The sequence below is a fragment of the Geotrypetes seraphini genome, chromosome 10 (genome assembly GCF_902459505.1).
Source record: "Geotrypetes seraphini chromosome 10, aGeoSer1.1, whole genome shotgun sequence".
Classification (NCBI taxonomy): domain Eukaryota; kingdom Metazoa; phylum Chordata; class Amphibia; order Gymnophiona; family Dermophiidae; genus Geotrypetes; species Geotrypetes seraphini.
The window spans coordinates 80,627,672-80,644,964 of record NC_047093.1 but is presented as its reverse complement, the minus strand read 5'-3'; the positions used below and the strand labels follow the sequence as shown (position 1 = coordinate 80,644,964).

The window sequence follows — 17,293 nt, the reverse complement described above, 5'->3', positions numbered from 1 at the left end:
CTCAACAAATTTTTGGTCAAAGAAAAATTTTGAATGTTGTCCCTGGCATCCCTTTATCCCCGTCTCAAGCTGAACGACTGGTTATGCTCTCTGGATCTCAAGGAAGCCTATACTCATATTCCCATTCATCCGGCCTCCCGTCAATATCTCAGGTTTCGGGTGGGGAATCTGCATTATCAATACAGAGTGCTGCCCTTAGGCCTGGCTTCATCTCCCAGAGTGTTCACCAAGTGCCTAGTAGTGGTAGCAGCTAAGGAATCATGGTCTTCAGGTATTTCCTTACCTCGACGACTGGCTCATCAAAGATTCAACATCTCAGGGGGTTATTGTAGCGACCCAATGGACTACCTGGTTCCTACAAAGTTTGGGATTCGAAATCAACTTTCCCAAATCCCAACTTCAGCCCTCACAGAATCTACATTTTATCGGAGCTGTTCTGGACACTGTCCAACTCAGAGCATTCCTCCCACAACAACATCTGGAAGCTTTTCTTCAACTCTGTCATACAGTGTCTTCCCATTCTTCCATCTCAGCGAGACACATGATGGTACTCCTGGGTCACATGGCCTCCACAGTATATGTGACTCCTTTTGCCAGACTTCAACTCAGAATTCCTCAGTGGACCTTGGCATCTCAATGGATGCAGTTTTGCGACCCACTTTCTCGACACATAACAGTCACTCCTTTATTGAAGCAGTCTCTCCGTTGGTGGATGCTCTCTTCCAATCTCTCCAGAGGCTTGCTTTTTCAAACGCCCCCCCCCATCAGAAGATCCTCATGACAGATTCTTCGACCTACGCTTGGGGCGCTCATCTCGATGGTCTCCGTACACAAGGCCACTGGACCAGTACGGATCGTCAGTGTCATATCAATCTGTTGGAACTCAGAGCGATCCTCAAGGCTCTCGACGCTTTTCAACATCTTCTTTACGACCAGGTAGTCCTCATTCGGAAGGACAACCAAGTCACCATGTATTATGTCAACAAACATGGAGGGACGGGATCTGCCTCCCTTTGTCAAGAAGCTCTGAAAGTTTGGGATTGGGCAATCCGCCACAATGTCTTCCTCAAAGTTGTCTACATACAAGGGGTGAAGAATTGCTTGGCGGACAGCTTGAGTTGTCTTCTGCAACCTCACGAATGGACACTCCCATTCATCACCTCTTCATCACATTTTTTCACAATGGGGAACGCCTCAGATAGACCTCTTCAGAGAGGTCCCCACAAATGCAGCTCCCCACAACTACAAACTGCCTCAGTTCTGCTCCAGGATGTACTCTCCTCATCGCCTCGAGGCAGATGCTTTTCTTCTGGAATGGACGAATCTCTTCCTATATGCATTCCCTCCATTCCCTCTCATTCTCAAGACTCTGGTCAAGTTGAAGAACGATCATGCCACCATGATTCTGATTACTCCTCGGTGGCCGAGACAACCTTGGTACCCCCTTCTACTTCAACTCAGCAGCAGGGAGCCATACCTTCTACCAGTTTTTCCATCTCTGCTTACACAGAGTCAAGGGTCTCTCCTTCATCCCAACCTGCAGTCTCTACACCTGACAGCTTGGTACCTCTCAACATGACTCCTCTTCAGTTTTCTCAATCTGTAAGAGACGTTTTAGAGGCTTCTAGGAAACCTACCACTAGACAATTCTATCACCAAAAATGGACTAGATTTTCTAAATGGTGTTTTTCTCATGATAAGGAGCCTCAACATTCCTCTTTATCTTCTGTTTTGGATTATCTTTTGCACTTATCCACTTTTGGCCTCAAGTCTACATCGATCCGAGTCCATCTCAGTGCAATTGCGGCTTTCCATAAACCTATTGAATGGAAACCCCTCCCTGCTCATCTGGTGGTTTCCAGATTCATGAAAGGACTTTTCAGTGTCAAACCTCCTCTCAAACCGCCTCCTGTGGTTTGGGACCTCAATTTTGTCCTTGCTTAGCTGATGAAACCTCCATTTGAACCAATTGACAAGGCTCATCTGAAGTATCTCACTTGGAAAGTGGTGTTTCTCATCGCCCTCACTTCTGCTCGATGAGTCAGTGAGCTGCAAGCTTTAGTTGCTGATCCACCTTTCACGGTGTTTCATCATGACAAAGTGGTCCTACGTACTCATCCAAAATTCCTCCCTAAAGTGGTATGGGAATTTCATCTCAACCAATCTGTTGTTCTTCCAGTGTTCTTTCCAAAGCCTCATTCTCATCCTGGAGAAGTAGCTCTTCATACTCTGGACTGTAAACGTGCTTTGGTCTTCTATTTGGAACGCACCAAACCACACAGAACTGCTCCTCAACTTTTAGTCTCCTTTGATCCAAATAAGTTGGGACATCCTATCTCTAAGCGTACTATCTCCAACTGGATGGCTGCTTTATCTCATTCTGCTATGCCCAGGCTGGATTACCCCTACACAGTAGAGTCACAGCCCATAAAGTCAGAGCAATGGCAGCTTCCGTAGCTTTCCTCAGATCTACACCTATTGAGGAGATTTGCAAGGCTGCTACTTGGTCCTCGGTTCATACTTTCACGTCTCACTATTGTCTGGATACTTTCTCCAGACGGGATGGATAGTTTGGCCAAACAGTATTACAAAATTTATTCTCCTAAATTGCCAACACTCCCACCATCCCATTCTGGTTAACTTGGAGGTCACCCATATGTGAAAATAGGCTGCCTGCTTGTCCTGGGATAAAGCACAGTTACTTACCGTAACAGGTGTTATCCAGGGACAGCAGGCAGCTATTCTTACAACCCACCCACCTCCCCAGGAAGGCTTTCCTGCTATCTATCTGAACTGAGGAGACGCGCATGCGCGGTGTGGTCAACTCGAAACTTCTAGTTTTTCATGCAAGTCTGCTTGTGAGCTTCTGCATCCGGGCTCCGCTGATGACGTCACCCACATGTGAGAATAGCTGCCTGCTATCCCTGGATAACACCTGTTACGGTAAGTAACTGTGCTTTATGGAGAATACAAAAAGGAACTTATTCTAGTGAATTTGGCACTCATGAAATGATGTGGCTTATCCTTGATTATTCACAGAAGTAAGGACTGTGGTAGTACAAGTTTCCACGCATCATGCTATTAATGTGCCCATTTCTGTTCCTTAATTTGCTAACTGTTGTTCTCCCCATGCAAAATTTTTGCAGGTTACGGTTAGTTCTGCAGTGTTGAAGGGGGCTGCTCATCACTATGGTTCACAGTGTGATAAAATTAATAAGGAATTCATGCTCTGTCGTTGGGAAGAGAAAGACCCAAGGAAATGTCTTAAGGAAGGAAAGAAAGTGAATGAATGTGCACTTGATTTTTTCAGGTAATCTTCTTTTGTTGACTTGTTGGTTGAATTCAGGTTGCTAATTCAATTTGTGCTTGATATTTAGTAATACAGTAGGACCTTGGTTTATGAGCATAATTCGTTACAGAAGCATGCTCGTAAACCAAAATACTTGTATATCAAAGCGAGTTTCCCCATAGGAAATGATGGAAACTCGCTTGATACGTTCCCCACTCCGCCATGGCCAGTGATCATGTCTTTGCGCTGAGTTGTCTTCGCGTTTTTGTCTGCGCGCTATTGTCTTGTGCGCATTTGACCTGTCACCAGATATTAATGTTGGTATACTGATAAAAGTAGAAAAATATTAAATGCCAGATTGCCTTGGTACAGTACTTTAAAAAAAAAAAAAAAGTAGCCCCTTGAACCCAGAAGGAGCAAATATCACTATGTCCATCGTAGATTCAAAAAGAGCCACTCAACCTAGGCTGGATTCTAATTGATAGTTGAAAGTCAAAAAGGTTTGCTAAAAGCAGCCACCTTCAGCTTACCGCTGCTAAAATGCAGTTATCTCTGATGTATATTTTATTTAGGTGGAATTACAACACAATTTGCTACATATTCTCTGGCTGTTGGAAAATACTGCTTCACATTTTTAACCAATTGTGGATTTAAGAACCCACAACCCCAGAACTGAAACCCATGCATTAGTTACCAGTGCCTATGTCATTTTAAATTTAAGATACAGTGGTACCTCGGTTTACGAGTGCACCGGTTTGCGAGTGTTATGCAAGATGAGCAAAACATTTGCAAACTCGGCGCCTGCACAGGAGGCAGATCTTCGGGCACCGGCACCAACGCACAGGACATGCTGGTGCCGGTGCCAGTGCGGAGGCTACACTAAAGTAAGAAGAGGGCTCAGGTGGGTTGGGGGACCTCAGGTTGCGGCGGGGGGGTACCCGATGGCGGCGGGGTGGGGTGCCGGATCGGGGGGAGGGTACCGGTTCACGGAGGGGGCCTTCGGGGGGAGCAATGCTGGTTCTCGTGGGGGGGAGCAGCGCTGCTGGCCTCAGGGGAAGAAGGGGGGTGGGAACCTATCAAAGCGAGTTTCTATTATTTCCTATTGGGAAACTCGCTTTGATAAACAAGCATTTTGGATTATGAGCATGCTCCTGGAACGGATTATGCTCGTAATCCAAGGTACCACTGTAATTGTTGGTGTGTAAGGGACTGAAAGTTGAAAGCCCAGTTGAGAAGTATTTCACCTTTTTTTATTGTATATCGGCTACTATTCATGAGAAAGGGGTGGTTGTCGGTTCTCTCCTCCAAATATTAATCTGTTTGGATGCTTTGGGTCTTCAAGGAAATGTTTATTTATGGTTCAAAGGATTCTTGGAAACCAGACTCTACCAAGTTAGGTTTAGGACTCGGCTCTCTCCTATCTGGAACAATCCAAGTGGTGTTCCTCAGGGATCACCGCTTTCACCCACAATATTTAATGTTTACCTTTCATCGTTAGGATCATGTTTGAGCAATTTGGATATAGAAATGTTTAGTTACGCTGATATTACCATTATTATACCTTTTAATTTAGCTCTGCCCCAGATTATTACCAAAATTGAGACTGTAGTGATAAAGATGAAATCTTGGATGCAACAATTCAAACTTAAACTCAATTCTGACAAAACAAAGTTTTTCGTGGCGTCTTCCAGTCAAATCCTTTTTGAACCCTCCATTAGTATAAATTCAACTGTGTACACAATCCATCCAACAATCAAAATACTAGGCGTTGTCTTAGATCAGCATCTCATTATGAAGACTCAGATAGATGCAGTAGTATGTAAAAGTTATTTTACCTTTATGGAGGCTACGAACAATTATATCTTACTTTGAGTTTTCTGCCTTTAGACTATTGGTCCAATCATTAGTCTTCTTGATTATCGTAACATTGTCTACTTGACAGTCACCAAGAAAGAACTAGCAAGACTGATATTAATACAGAGGTCAAGCTGATCTACGGCCTGAAGAAATATGATCATGTCATACCTTTTTATTGTGAATTACTTTGGCTGCCTATGGAGGCTCGGGTATTGTTTAAGCTGGGTTGTCTCTGTTTTAAGGTTCTATATGGAACAGCCCCTTTCTTTCTGGTTTGGAAACATAGAAATAGACGGCAGATAAGGGCCATGCCCCATCTAGTCTGCCCACCCCAATGACCCTCCCCTACCTTTCTCTGTGAATAGATCCCACATGTCTATCCCATTTGGCCTTAAAATCAGGCACGCTGCTGGCCTCAATAACCTAAAGTGGAAGACTATTCCAGCGATCAACCACCCTTTCAGTGAAAAAGAATTTCCTGGTGTCCCCATGCAGTTTCCCGCCCCTGATTTTCCACGGATGCCGCCTTGTTGCCGCGGGACCTGTGAAAAAGAAGATATCTTCTTCCACCTCGATGCGGCCCGTGAGATACCGTATTTTCACGCAAATAACACGCACCCGTATAAAACGCGCACACGTGTATAGCGCGCAGAAATCACGATGATAAGCACAAAAACTTTGGTATAACGCGCTCACGATTATACCGCGCATGCTGCCCGACTCTCCGTTCACCCCCCTGACTTCCGTGCACTGCCCCGCCTCTCCGTGCGCTGTCCCGACTCTCCGTTCACCCCCCCCTGACTTCCGTGCACTGCCCCGACTTTCTGTGCGCTGTCCCGACTCTCCGTTCACCCCCCCCTGACTTCCGTGCACTGCCCTGAATTTCCGTGCGCTGTCCCGACTCTCCGTTCACCCCCCCTGACTTCCGTGCACTGCCCCGCCTCTCCGTGCGCTGTCCCGACTCTCCGTTCGCCCCCCCTGACTTCCGTGCACTGTCCCCCCTTGAAGGTCTGTCCCCATCCTGAAAGCCTGATGCCCCCCCCCGACGTCCGATACATCCCTCCCCCCGAAGGACCGCCGACTCCCCAACAATATCGGGCCAGGAGGGAGCCCAAATCCTCCTGGCCACGGCGACCCCCTAACCCCACCCCGCACTACATTACGGGCAGGAGGGATCCCAGGCCCTCCTGCCCTCGACGCAAACCCCCCTCCCCCCAACGACCGCCCCCCCCCCAAGAACCTCCGACCGCCCCCCCAGCCGACCCGCGACCCCCCCTGGCGACCCCCACGACCCCCCCCACCCCCCTTCCCCGTACCTTTGGTAGTTGGGCCAGAAGGGAGCCCAAACCCTCCTGGCCACGGCGACCCCCTAACCCCACCCCGCACTACATTACGGGCAGGAGGGATCCCAGGCCCTCCTGCCCTCGACGCAAACCCCCCTCCCCCCCAACGACCGCCCCCCCCAAGAACCTCCGACCGCTCCCCCAGCCGACCCGCGACCCCCCTGGCGACCCCCACGACCCCCCCACCCCCCTTCCCCGTACCTTTGGTAGTTGGCCGGACAGACGGGAGCCAAACCCGCCTGTCCGGCAGGCAGCCAACGAAGGAATGAGGCCGGATTGGCCCATCCGTCCTAAAGCTCCGCCTACTGGTGGGGCCTAAGGCGCGTGGGCCAATCAGAATAGGCCCTGGAGCCTTAGGTCCCACCTGGGGGCGCGGCCTGAGGCACATGGTCAGGTTGGGCCCATGTGCCTCAGGCCGCGCCCCCAGGTGGGACCTAAGGCTCCAAGGCCTATTCTGATTGGCCCACGCGCCTTAGGCCCCACCAGTAGGCGGAGCTTTAGGACGGATGGGCCAATCCGGCCTCATTCCTTCGTTGGCTGCCTGCCGGACAGGCGGGTTTGGCTCCCGTCTGTCCGGCCAACTTCCAAAGGTACGGGGAAGGGGGGTGGGGGGGTCGTGGGGGTCGGCCAGGGGGGTCGCGGGTCGGCTGGGGGGGCGGTCGGAGGTTCTTGGGGGGGGGGACGGTCGTTGGGGGGGAGGGGGGTTTGCGTCGAGGGCAGGAGGGCCTGGGATCCCTCCTGCCCGTAATGTAGTGCGGGGTGGGGTTAGGGGGTCGCCGTGGCCAGGAGGGTTTGGGCTCCCTTCTGGCCCGATATTGTCGGGAAGTCGGCGGTCCTTCGGGGTGGGGGTGCGAGTGGTCCTGCCGGGGGGGGGGATGTATCGGACGTCGGGGAGTCGGCCGGGCAAGAGGGCTTGGGCTCCCTCTTGCTCCGATCGTGGATGCGGGTGCGGGTGGGAGCGCGTGCGAGTGGTCGTTCGGGGTGGGGGTGCGAGTGGTCCTGCTGGGGGGGTGAATCGGGCGTCGGGCGGGGTGGGAACTATGTTTGAAAACTTTCGTATACCGCGCTCACGCATATAACGCGCGAGGGGTATGCGCGGTAGGTAAAAACGCGTATAACGCGCGCGTTATATGCGTGAAAATACGGTACTTGAATGTCTCGATCATGTCACCCCTCTCTCTGTGTTCCTCGAGTGAGTACAGCTGCAACTTATCCAGCCGTTCCTCGTACGAGAGATCCTTGAGTCCCAAGATCATCCAGGTGGCCATTCTCTGAACCGACTCCAGTCTCAGCACATCCTTGCGATAATGCGGCCTCCAGAATTGCACACAGTATTCCAGGTGGGGCCTCACCATGGATCTATACAATGGCATAATGACTTCAGGCTTACGGCTGACGAAACTCCTGGGTATGCAACCTATGATTTGCCTTGCCTTGGATGAAGCTTGCTCCACTTGATTGGCAGTCTTCATGTTCTCACTGACGATCACCCCTAAGTCTCGTTCTGCTTCAGTTCTTGTTAGGATCTCGCCATTAAGGGTATAAGTCTTGCATGGATTTTGGCTGCCCAGGTGCATGACTGCATTTTTTGGCATTGAAGCTGAGTTGCCAGGACCTAGACCAGCGCTCCAGTAGGAGTAGGTCGTGCATCATGTTGTCGGACATTGAATTTATGTCTGTTGTGCTTTTGCCCACTACATTGCTTAGTTTGGCGTCATCGGCGAATAATGTTATTTTACCTCGCAGCCCTTCTGCCAAGTCTCTTATAAATATGTTGAATAGGATCGGGCCCAGGACCGAGCCCTGCGGCACTCCACTGATTACCTCCGTCATTTCGGAGGGGGTGCCATTCACCACTACCCTCTGAAGCCTACCTCCAAGCCAGTTCCCAACCCATTTCGTCAATGTGTCGCCCAATCCTATAGAACTCATCTTGCTCAGCAACCTGCGGTGTGGTACACTATCGAATGCTTTACTGAAGTCCAGGTATACGATGTCCAGGGACTCCCCAACATCCAGCTTCCTCGTCACCCAGTCAAAGAAGCTGATCAGGTTGGATTGGCAGGATCTCCCCTTAGTAAATCCATGTTGACGGGGATCCCGTAGATTCTCCTCGTTCAGGATCGTATCCAATTTGCGTTTGATTAGAGTTTCCATTAGTTTGCACACTATTGATGTGAGACTCACCGATCTGTAGTTTGCTGTCTCCATCTTGGAGCCTTTCTTGTGGAGTGGAATGACGTTAGCCGTCTTCCAGTCCAACGGGACGTTACCCATACTAAGGGAGAGATTGAAGAGCGAGGATAGCGGTTCCGCCAAGACATCACACAACTCCCTAAGCACCCTGGGGTGTAGGTTGTCAGGCCCCATTGCCTTGTTAACCTTAAGCTTTGACAGCTCGCAGTAGACGCCGCTGGGTGTAAACTCGAAATTACTGGTTAACAGATTTTCTTTAGCTTCATACAAATATAGCAGAAAAACTCATGCCCTGTTTAACTATCCTCCTATCCAGGGCTGCAAAAGCAAGAAATTTCTTAATCATACTTTAGTGTTCCAAGCAGCTTTTCAACGAAAAGAATATGATAAAACCCTACAAGGGATTAGGTTTGGGTTCAGTACTGGGAAATACTTTTTCATGGAAGGGGTAATGGATGCCAGTAACATCCTTCTAGAAGAGGTGGTAGAATTAAAGTACAGTGGAATTTAAGAAGGTGTGGAATAAACACAGATGATCCCTTGATAGTAAGAGAATGGAGCCAAAGCACTGGGGTAACTTGCATGGAGCTGCGCTTCTCAGACCACAGTAAATAACTTTCTTGTATTCCTGAGAGCAGCAGTTACAACCCTAGAAACCTTGCTGAGCAGACTGAATTAGCTATTCTGATGTTGATTTGTCTTTATTTGCTACATCTGTCTACTATAAATAAAAGCCTTTTGTCACTAAGGGGCTCTTTACTTAAAGTGTGGTAATTATTTTACACGTATTACACTTTAAGTGCAAAAGCTTGTGTGCAGTAATTGCAGAATTTGTGTAATAACTTATTGAGGTGATAGTAAGTTCACCTATGCAAACCACACATATGAAAATTGTGCATGCTAAACTACTGAGTGCTAACTGCAACATGTAGTCCATGGCTTATTTCTACCAATGGCCCATCCAATCATCGTCCCATCCAGTACTATGGGATTAGTATGGGATTCTGGTGGCGGTGGAAGTTATTAGCACACAGTAGCCATTAGTGGACCGTGCACGAACAGCGCATGCTAAAATCTACTTTAGCATAAGGGCCCCTGATAGGGCTTCAGATTAGCTCCTATGATGGTGGTAGTAGGAAATCTTTGTTAAAAAGTTTCACAATTTAAAGAAAAAAACACACCCTATTAAAAGTCCAATATAAGATTAAATACGATATAAATAGGATTCTCTTTTTGCAATCATATTGCCAGCCAATGCATCCGTGTTCGGTTTGTTGTTTCTTTGTGTCCTGAGGTGCACCAAAATTAACTAATCAAGACAATTAGGGGAAAACCACAGGATTGAAACTGGCTTAACAAATGGAACAATGTAGAATTTACCACTTGAGCTTAAAATTTGTACATTTGTCCATATCAGAAGCATTTATTATTGAAGCAAAGCTACAAAATTGACTGCTTTGAAAAGTAAGAGAATTATTGGGATATGCAAGAAGGAGCATTTGGGTTCCCTGTTCTACTTAGTGTATACTAAATGGTTTTACAATGAAGTGAAAATTCATATACCTAGAAGATAAGTCTTTTAGAATTTTAAACTGAGTAATCGATATCTTTTGTTTTAAATCTCCATTCAGATGTTGTACAAATAATTCAATAAATTTCTGACATTTTACAGCATATGCTTATCCTACTTGCTACTGCTTCAGCTCATACATATACAGTACACCGACGCTCCAGCCGTTGAGCTAGTTGGAGGGCTCAACGGGAAACCTTGCTTGTTTCAAAGTTTCCCTTTCCTTGGCTTTGCCATTTTGTTATTCCCGGAGCAACTGAGGATCCCCTCGGGCGTGGGAGAGCACTCCGCCCCTCACCAACGCTCCAGCCACTGAGCCAGTTGGAGGGCTCAGCAGGAAATCTTGCTTGTTTAAAAGTTCCCCTTTCCTTTGGCTCTGCCATTTTGTTCTTCTCTTTTCAGAGCAACTGAGGATCCCCTCGGGCGTGGGAGCGCACTCCAACGCTCCAGCCACTGAGCCAGTTAAAAAGTTCATCACCTAACAGCATGCAGCTGTTCGGCGCACCATCTAAGGCGCACGTCTAGCACACCGTCTAAGGTGCACGCCCCAATCACTTGCCACCAGCAAACACCTAGAGAAAGATCAACTATTTAACCCCCAGGAAATTACCTACAACCTCACTCCCACCAACCCCCTACCTTCTATCTTTCACAATGAAAGCTGTACCACAAACACAAACTATCCTACTGATCATCTTGCTCCTAACCAACTGGAAGGCTGCAGCAAACAACATCTCCCCAATACCATTTATTTCAACTACAAATAGAATTCACCACCCAGCCAGGAGAACCATTACAGACAGAAACATAAACTCCCAGACCTGCATACACCACATAATCATACCAACATGGAGGAGACCAACAAACCCTTCCAGGACTAAACCACACCCCCAACCAAGAGCATTTGTCTACCCAAAAGCAACACATAGTGGGCAAACAGAATACAACACACCAACATGTGCCTACATAAAAATCAGAGCTCTAGACCCAAAGACAGAACACATAAAAGACTGGATAAAAACAAAAATTCTAGACTGCCTCTTCCTCACTGAAACCTGGCTAACCTTAGACTCGGATAACGGAAGTTTGCCCAAAGGAATACAAGATAACGGTGGTCTGTAGGGGAAAAAAAAGAGGAGGTCTAGCAATCTTAGTCAGAAACTCCCTAAACTTAAACATTCTAGACAAAATGTCCACCCCATGCATGGTTCTACTAGCCTGACAACTTTCATGCACCACACTAAAAGGATCCATAACCTGCACGCTCTGCTACATAACACCAGGAAATTGGAACACAGCAAGACCAGAATTCGAAAATTTTATATACTGAAACTCACTAACGGCAACCTAATCCTAGGAGATCTAAATCTCCATCTCAAAGACCTTACCTCTAAGCAAGTAGAAAACCTACTAGCTTACCTCGAAGCCTTAACCTACAAGATCTTAGACTCACAAACCACATACGAGAAAGTCACCAACTAGACATTGCAGCCTTCATGACCCAACAGCCCATTCTACCAGAGATGCAAACCTCAAATGGAAAATGGTCCAAATCCATCTGTTCAGACCATTACACATACACCTTCAATATCAACTGGGCCAAAGGCAAAACCAAATCAAAATCCCAAAGCTTAACCTACAAATCACAATCCCAAAGCTTAACCTACAAATCACGTACATATATCGACCCCTCCAAATTCTGGAATAAAACAGACGCTACAATCCAAGAATGTAACCCCAAATACTTCATCTCACAATGGTGCAATATAAGTACAACTACCCTAGACGAGCTAGCCCCAATACAAACAAAAACCAGACTCAGCAGACGATCAGACAGATGGTTCAACAACGAACTACTCCTGCTCAAAAAATAATGCAGGCGACTAGAAAGAAAATTGAGAAAAAGTAACCAAGAACACACAAGAGCAGAAAAACCTAAACTAACAATTCAAACTAAAAAGAAAGACATACTACACAAACCAAATAGGCATAGAAACCAACCAAATAGGCATAGAAACTATTCCAGTTACTAAACGAACTCACAGACACCAAACCCTACCTAGCCAAAAATGACAACCCTCCCCCTTAGAATACTTTAAAAACAAAATTACAACTGTCAGGACAAACTTCGCAGGAACCCCAATCCACCTAGAAGACATCACAATGCCCTCCACAGAAAAAGAATCAGCTGCAGCCGATAGAACCTGGTACCAATTCTCCACAATACAATGGTCCGACCTTAACAAACTCTATAAAAAATACAGCCGTGCAGCTTGCAGCCTCAACCAATGCCATCCATACCTATTAAAAACCTCCAGCCTAAAATTCTGCACTCTCCTCATGCAATGGATACAAACAATGCTTTCCCATAAAACCTCTCCAAAATCATCATCACCCCAATCTTAAAGACCCAAAAGGAGCAACAGATCAACCATTCAACTCCAGACCCATAGCCTCAATTCCACTATATGTCAAGCTAATGGAAGGCCTCATAGCTAAACTCCTCACCAACTACCTAGAAAACCACAATTTGCTCCATCCTACACAGTCTGGATTCAGAACCAACCAGCACTGAGACACTACTAGGCTCCCTTCTGGACACAGCTAGACAACACCTCAGCACAGGCAAAAAAATGCTGATTATTCAACTAGATCTCACTGCTGCATTTGACCTGGTAGATCACGATATCCTGCTACAAATACTAGATACAATAGGAATCGCAGGCAAAGTACACACATGGTTTCAAGGATTCCTACAATCCAGGACCTACAGAGTAAAGACAAACAAAGAAAAATCAGAACCATGGTCCAACCCCTGTGGCATACCCCCAAGGATCGCCATTATCCCCAACACTCTTCAATCTCTACATTGCATCCCTCGGCACCTGCCTAAACAAAATAGGCTTAACCTCCAATAGCTATGCAGACAACATCACCATTATCCTTCCTTTTTAATCAGCCAACACCCACCATGACAATCACTACACAGAACTCTAGAAACAGTGGCAACATGGATGAAAGAACACAAACTAAAACTGAACCCAGACAAAACAAAATTCATACTTCTTGAAAAAAATAAAACCCCAGCCTTAACAAACCTAGTAATAAACTCAATCACATACCCCATTCAACCCACTCTAAAACTTCTGGGAATGATGATAGACAGATGCTGCACCATGCAATCACAAATCAACAAAACAATACAGAAATCATTTGCGGACATGAGAAACCTAAGGCAAGTTTGAAAATTCATTGACAGAAAACAATTCCAGCTCATAGTCCAATCCCTGGTCCTAGGTCTCCTTGACTACTCCAACATCCTATATCTCCCCTGTCCTGCAACAATGATAAAACAACTATAAACAGTACAAAACACAGCCCTGAGACTAATCTATTCACTAAGAAAACACAACCACCTCATCGACTCACACTGGCTCCCAATTCAAGCAAGAATGCTATTTAAATTCTATTGTCTATTATTTAAATCCATAAATGGTGACAGCCCAGCCTACTTGAACAACCACCTAATCCAAACTACCACAACCAGACATAGGAGAACCCAGACCCCATTCACATATCCTCCAGAGACATCAAACGGAAAAAACTGTATGATGGCCTTCCAGCCACATAGGCAGCAAAACTAGACCACCAACTCTCCAATCTACTAATCGCGACCCAAGACTACAAAACTTTCAGAAAATAAACTAAAACCCTGCTATTCAAGAAATCCATGAAGATTAACTAACACCATATGAAACATTTCAATCCTCTGAAAAACCCGCTCTACTCTGTAACACTTTTGGACATGTTCAGAAATCCTCTTCTGTAATCTGCCTTGAACTGCAAGGTAATAGCGGAATAAAAATCACTAATGTAATGTAATATGAAACTGGTGGCGTTTTAAGTTTAATTTCCTTGAACAAAGTAAAATCAACGGTACTGCGGAAGAGAGAAGCTGAAAAAAACGTCATTAAAATAGTCAGATTTATAGTGGTCACTTTGGTTGACATTTCTTCTTATTTTTCTCATATAGACATAGATTTTCAAGATTGTTTTGCCTTATTTATAATATTGGTTTATACAGAAAATTATGAGAAAATACAATACAACTAGAGACTATGCCTGAAAGATTTCTTAAGATAACAGAAAAAGAAGGAGAATAGGGAGGATCAGTGGAAATGAAATGCTGGTGTGAGAAGCATAGAAAACTCTATCTGGATTGAGTGCCATCTGTGGTTGAGGAAGTGGCATTTATATTTCAAAACTCCAGATCAAACCATCTGATCATCCACTTCAATCATCCCATATGGCTCAGGAAACAGAATCTGTTCATTGTTTGCAAGTGTAATTGCCACATGTAAATTTGCATGTGTAAAAGTGGGTTTTTTTTACATGGTATTTACACATTCAAATTAATATGTGCACAAGGCAAAGGGGCAGGCCTAAGGCAGGGGCAAAATATACACATGTATTTCCCCATTTCAAAAGGAGTATGCACAGTGATTATCATTCTGGGATGGGGGTCAGAGTTTTATTAAAGTTTAGAGTTTTTTTTCTATAATTAACATAAATATATTGAAAGCCCATAAACCAATACATTAATAGCAGAAATATAAAACTATGTATACTATAATAGAACTATTCCAAGCAGAAGTCATAGATCTTGCATAAATTGATCTAGGTGTCTCTCTAGATGGGATCATTTAGATGTGGTCAAACCCATAATTTTTCTCCTCAACTGCCAGTTCAAATTTATAAATGGTGCATACACTGTTCCACCACATATTGAAAAATGAGACAGGCTTGTGTTTCCAGTGGGTCAATTTCACTGTAGTGGAGAACAAATGTTTAGTGTTTTCTGGAAGGCAATCTCATAGCTCCATGGCTCTTAAATGTCAACCAAAGTGACCAGTATAAATCTGAAAAATAACTCTTAATGAGTCCAGCTAGCATCCCAAAAGGATACTAAGTTGTGGAAAGGGTGCTAGGCACTATTTGACAAGACTGATATTTGCCACCGACACTCAATGTAACTTTTGCAACCTTGATCAGAGTCCAACTTGCTTTATGGGCCACAAAATACAATAACTGGGTAAGGGAAGCTGAATGAGAGCACCTGGCATCTTAACATTAATAAAGGCTTCACTACACTAGGGAAAATTCACTACCCAAACTAGCTTGAGCCCTGAGTCATTCCTCCTACACCCCTCCCACCCCCAGAACAAATAGAAATGAGGCCTATCCCTGGCAGCTAAAATTTAGGCGCATAATCGCTCAGTGTTCCTCATAGGTCCTGTCTGCACCCAAATACAGGGACAGACAGTGCGCTAACTGGAGCCACATATGCTTTAGGAGGAAGAGCAGATTTGTATTGCATTTATGGGAAAGGCATCCTGGATTAATGCCTAACTTGCCACATGCCTTCTAATTTCCAGAGCTCTCAATTGATTGGCCCTTTATTAATCTTCAGGAGCCAGTAAACACATATATCGAACAGCGGTCTATAAATACTAATAAACATAAACATCACAAGTTGATCAATTGGAAAAAAGATTTAAGTAACATATTCAGCACAATGATTGGAGTAGTTAGTGTGGGGAAAAGTTTTCCAAATTGTACCAAAGCACTTGTACACAGTTGTTCATGACAGAACTCAGAGGCAGATATGATACTTAGGGAAATGGGGAAATTGGCACCTCCCGGTTTAAATTTAGCCATCATGATTCATGGAGTTTTAGAATTCCACAGGAACCAGGAGAGCTGAGACTCTTTGATTTGTAGAACATACTAATGGTAATATACTTAAAATGTAATGAATGGACTCCAGCCTACCCCCTGCTTAGGTGTGTGTGTAGGGAGGGGCAGTGACAGAGTTTGTCCCGTACTAATTGCATCAAAATTTGGATATTAAGATCTACAGTTTTCTACTAAGGTGTGAGAGAACTGGATGCCCAGAAACTATTGATCTGGGCATTAGACAAAAGGAAAAGCAGCCATCAGCTCTATATACAAATTTATTAATAGATGTCACTTTGAATTTTGTTTGATTTATTTTATACCCTGACCAATAAGAAAAATTGTTAATCGGTTATAGATCTTGTGGTATGGACTGGGGCGTGGAAAATAATATTATTTATCCTTGTAGAGTGTGGCTTAGTGGTTAGAGCTACATCCTCAGCATCCTGAGGTTATGGGTTCAAACCCCACACTCTAGGTAAGTCACTTAATCCTTCACTGCCCCAGGTACATTAGATACATTATGAGCCCACACGGACAGATAGGGAAAATGCTTGAAGTACCTGTATGTAAACCACTTTGAATATGGCTGTAAAACTACAAAAAGGCTAGTGTACAAGTCCCAATCCCTTTCCCCTATTTTACATATTGCCTCACCAGCCAAGAACCCTTGTATAGCTATATCCTATGCTTACTGTTCTGAAAATGAGGTGTTACAGCTGCTCCTGGGGATGTCTTGGTGTTGTGAAAGTTAGGTAAGATTGCCATCTTAATCCCTCTGTTTTCTAAACCTCCCCCCCCCCCCACTGCAAAAAAAAGATTGTGGATGACAAATGATTTCAGGCTCTTAATTGAGCACATATACTCTAGACATGTAAGTTTCTCAAATAACACACACATGTCTGTCGGCACTCTCCTGAAATACTACTATATACTTCTAAGTGCCAACACACAGATGTGTATGTTGCCACTTTGATATTTTATCCATTGACGCTTGTAAAATGGATGCTTCCACCATACGTAAATGACATGTACTCATCCATTCCTACATGTATTTTAGAAAAGGCCCTATGTTAGTAGTTCCTCTCCTAAAATACTAGCAGATAAGATGAGATCTGTCATTATTTCTTATTTCTATAATCTGTCGTAAATAGGTCTTTAAATGTATTTGAGAGTAAACTGAACTAAATAGAGGAGCACAATTTAATTTTCTAATGTAATGTATCAAGTGGTCCTGAATGCTAGGGTATTGCATCTGAACCCACAGGTTGTTTGCAGAATGCTGTCAGTCATCTTTTAAAC

General features: G+C 45.1%; 1 protein-coding gene across 1 annotated transcript in view; it reads left to right on the top strand.

Moving 5' to 3' along the window:
• NDUFA8 (NADH:ubiquinone oxidoreductase subunit A8) overlaps positions 1 to 17,293 on the top strand; it is a 38,808-nt gene that overhangs the window by 6,565 nt on the left and 14,950 nt on the right. The window contains exon 2 of the mRNA XM_033962441.1: positions 3,147 to 3,310. Within this exon, the coding sequence (XP_033818332.1) occupies positions 3,147 to 3,310 (164 nt within the window). The remainder of the gene's footprint in view (positions 1 to 3,146; positions 3,311 to 17,293) is intronic.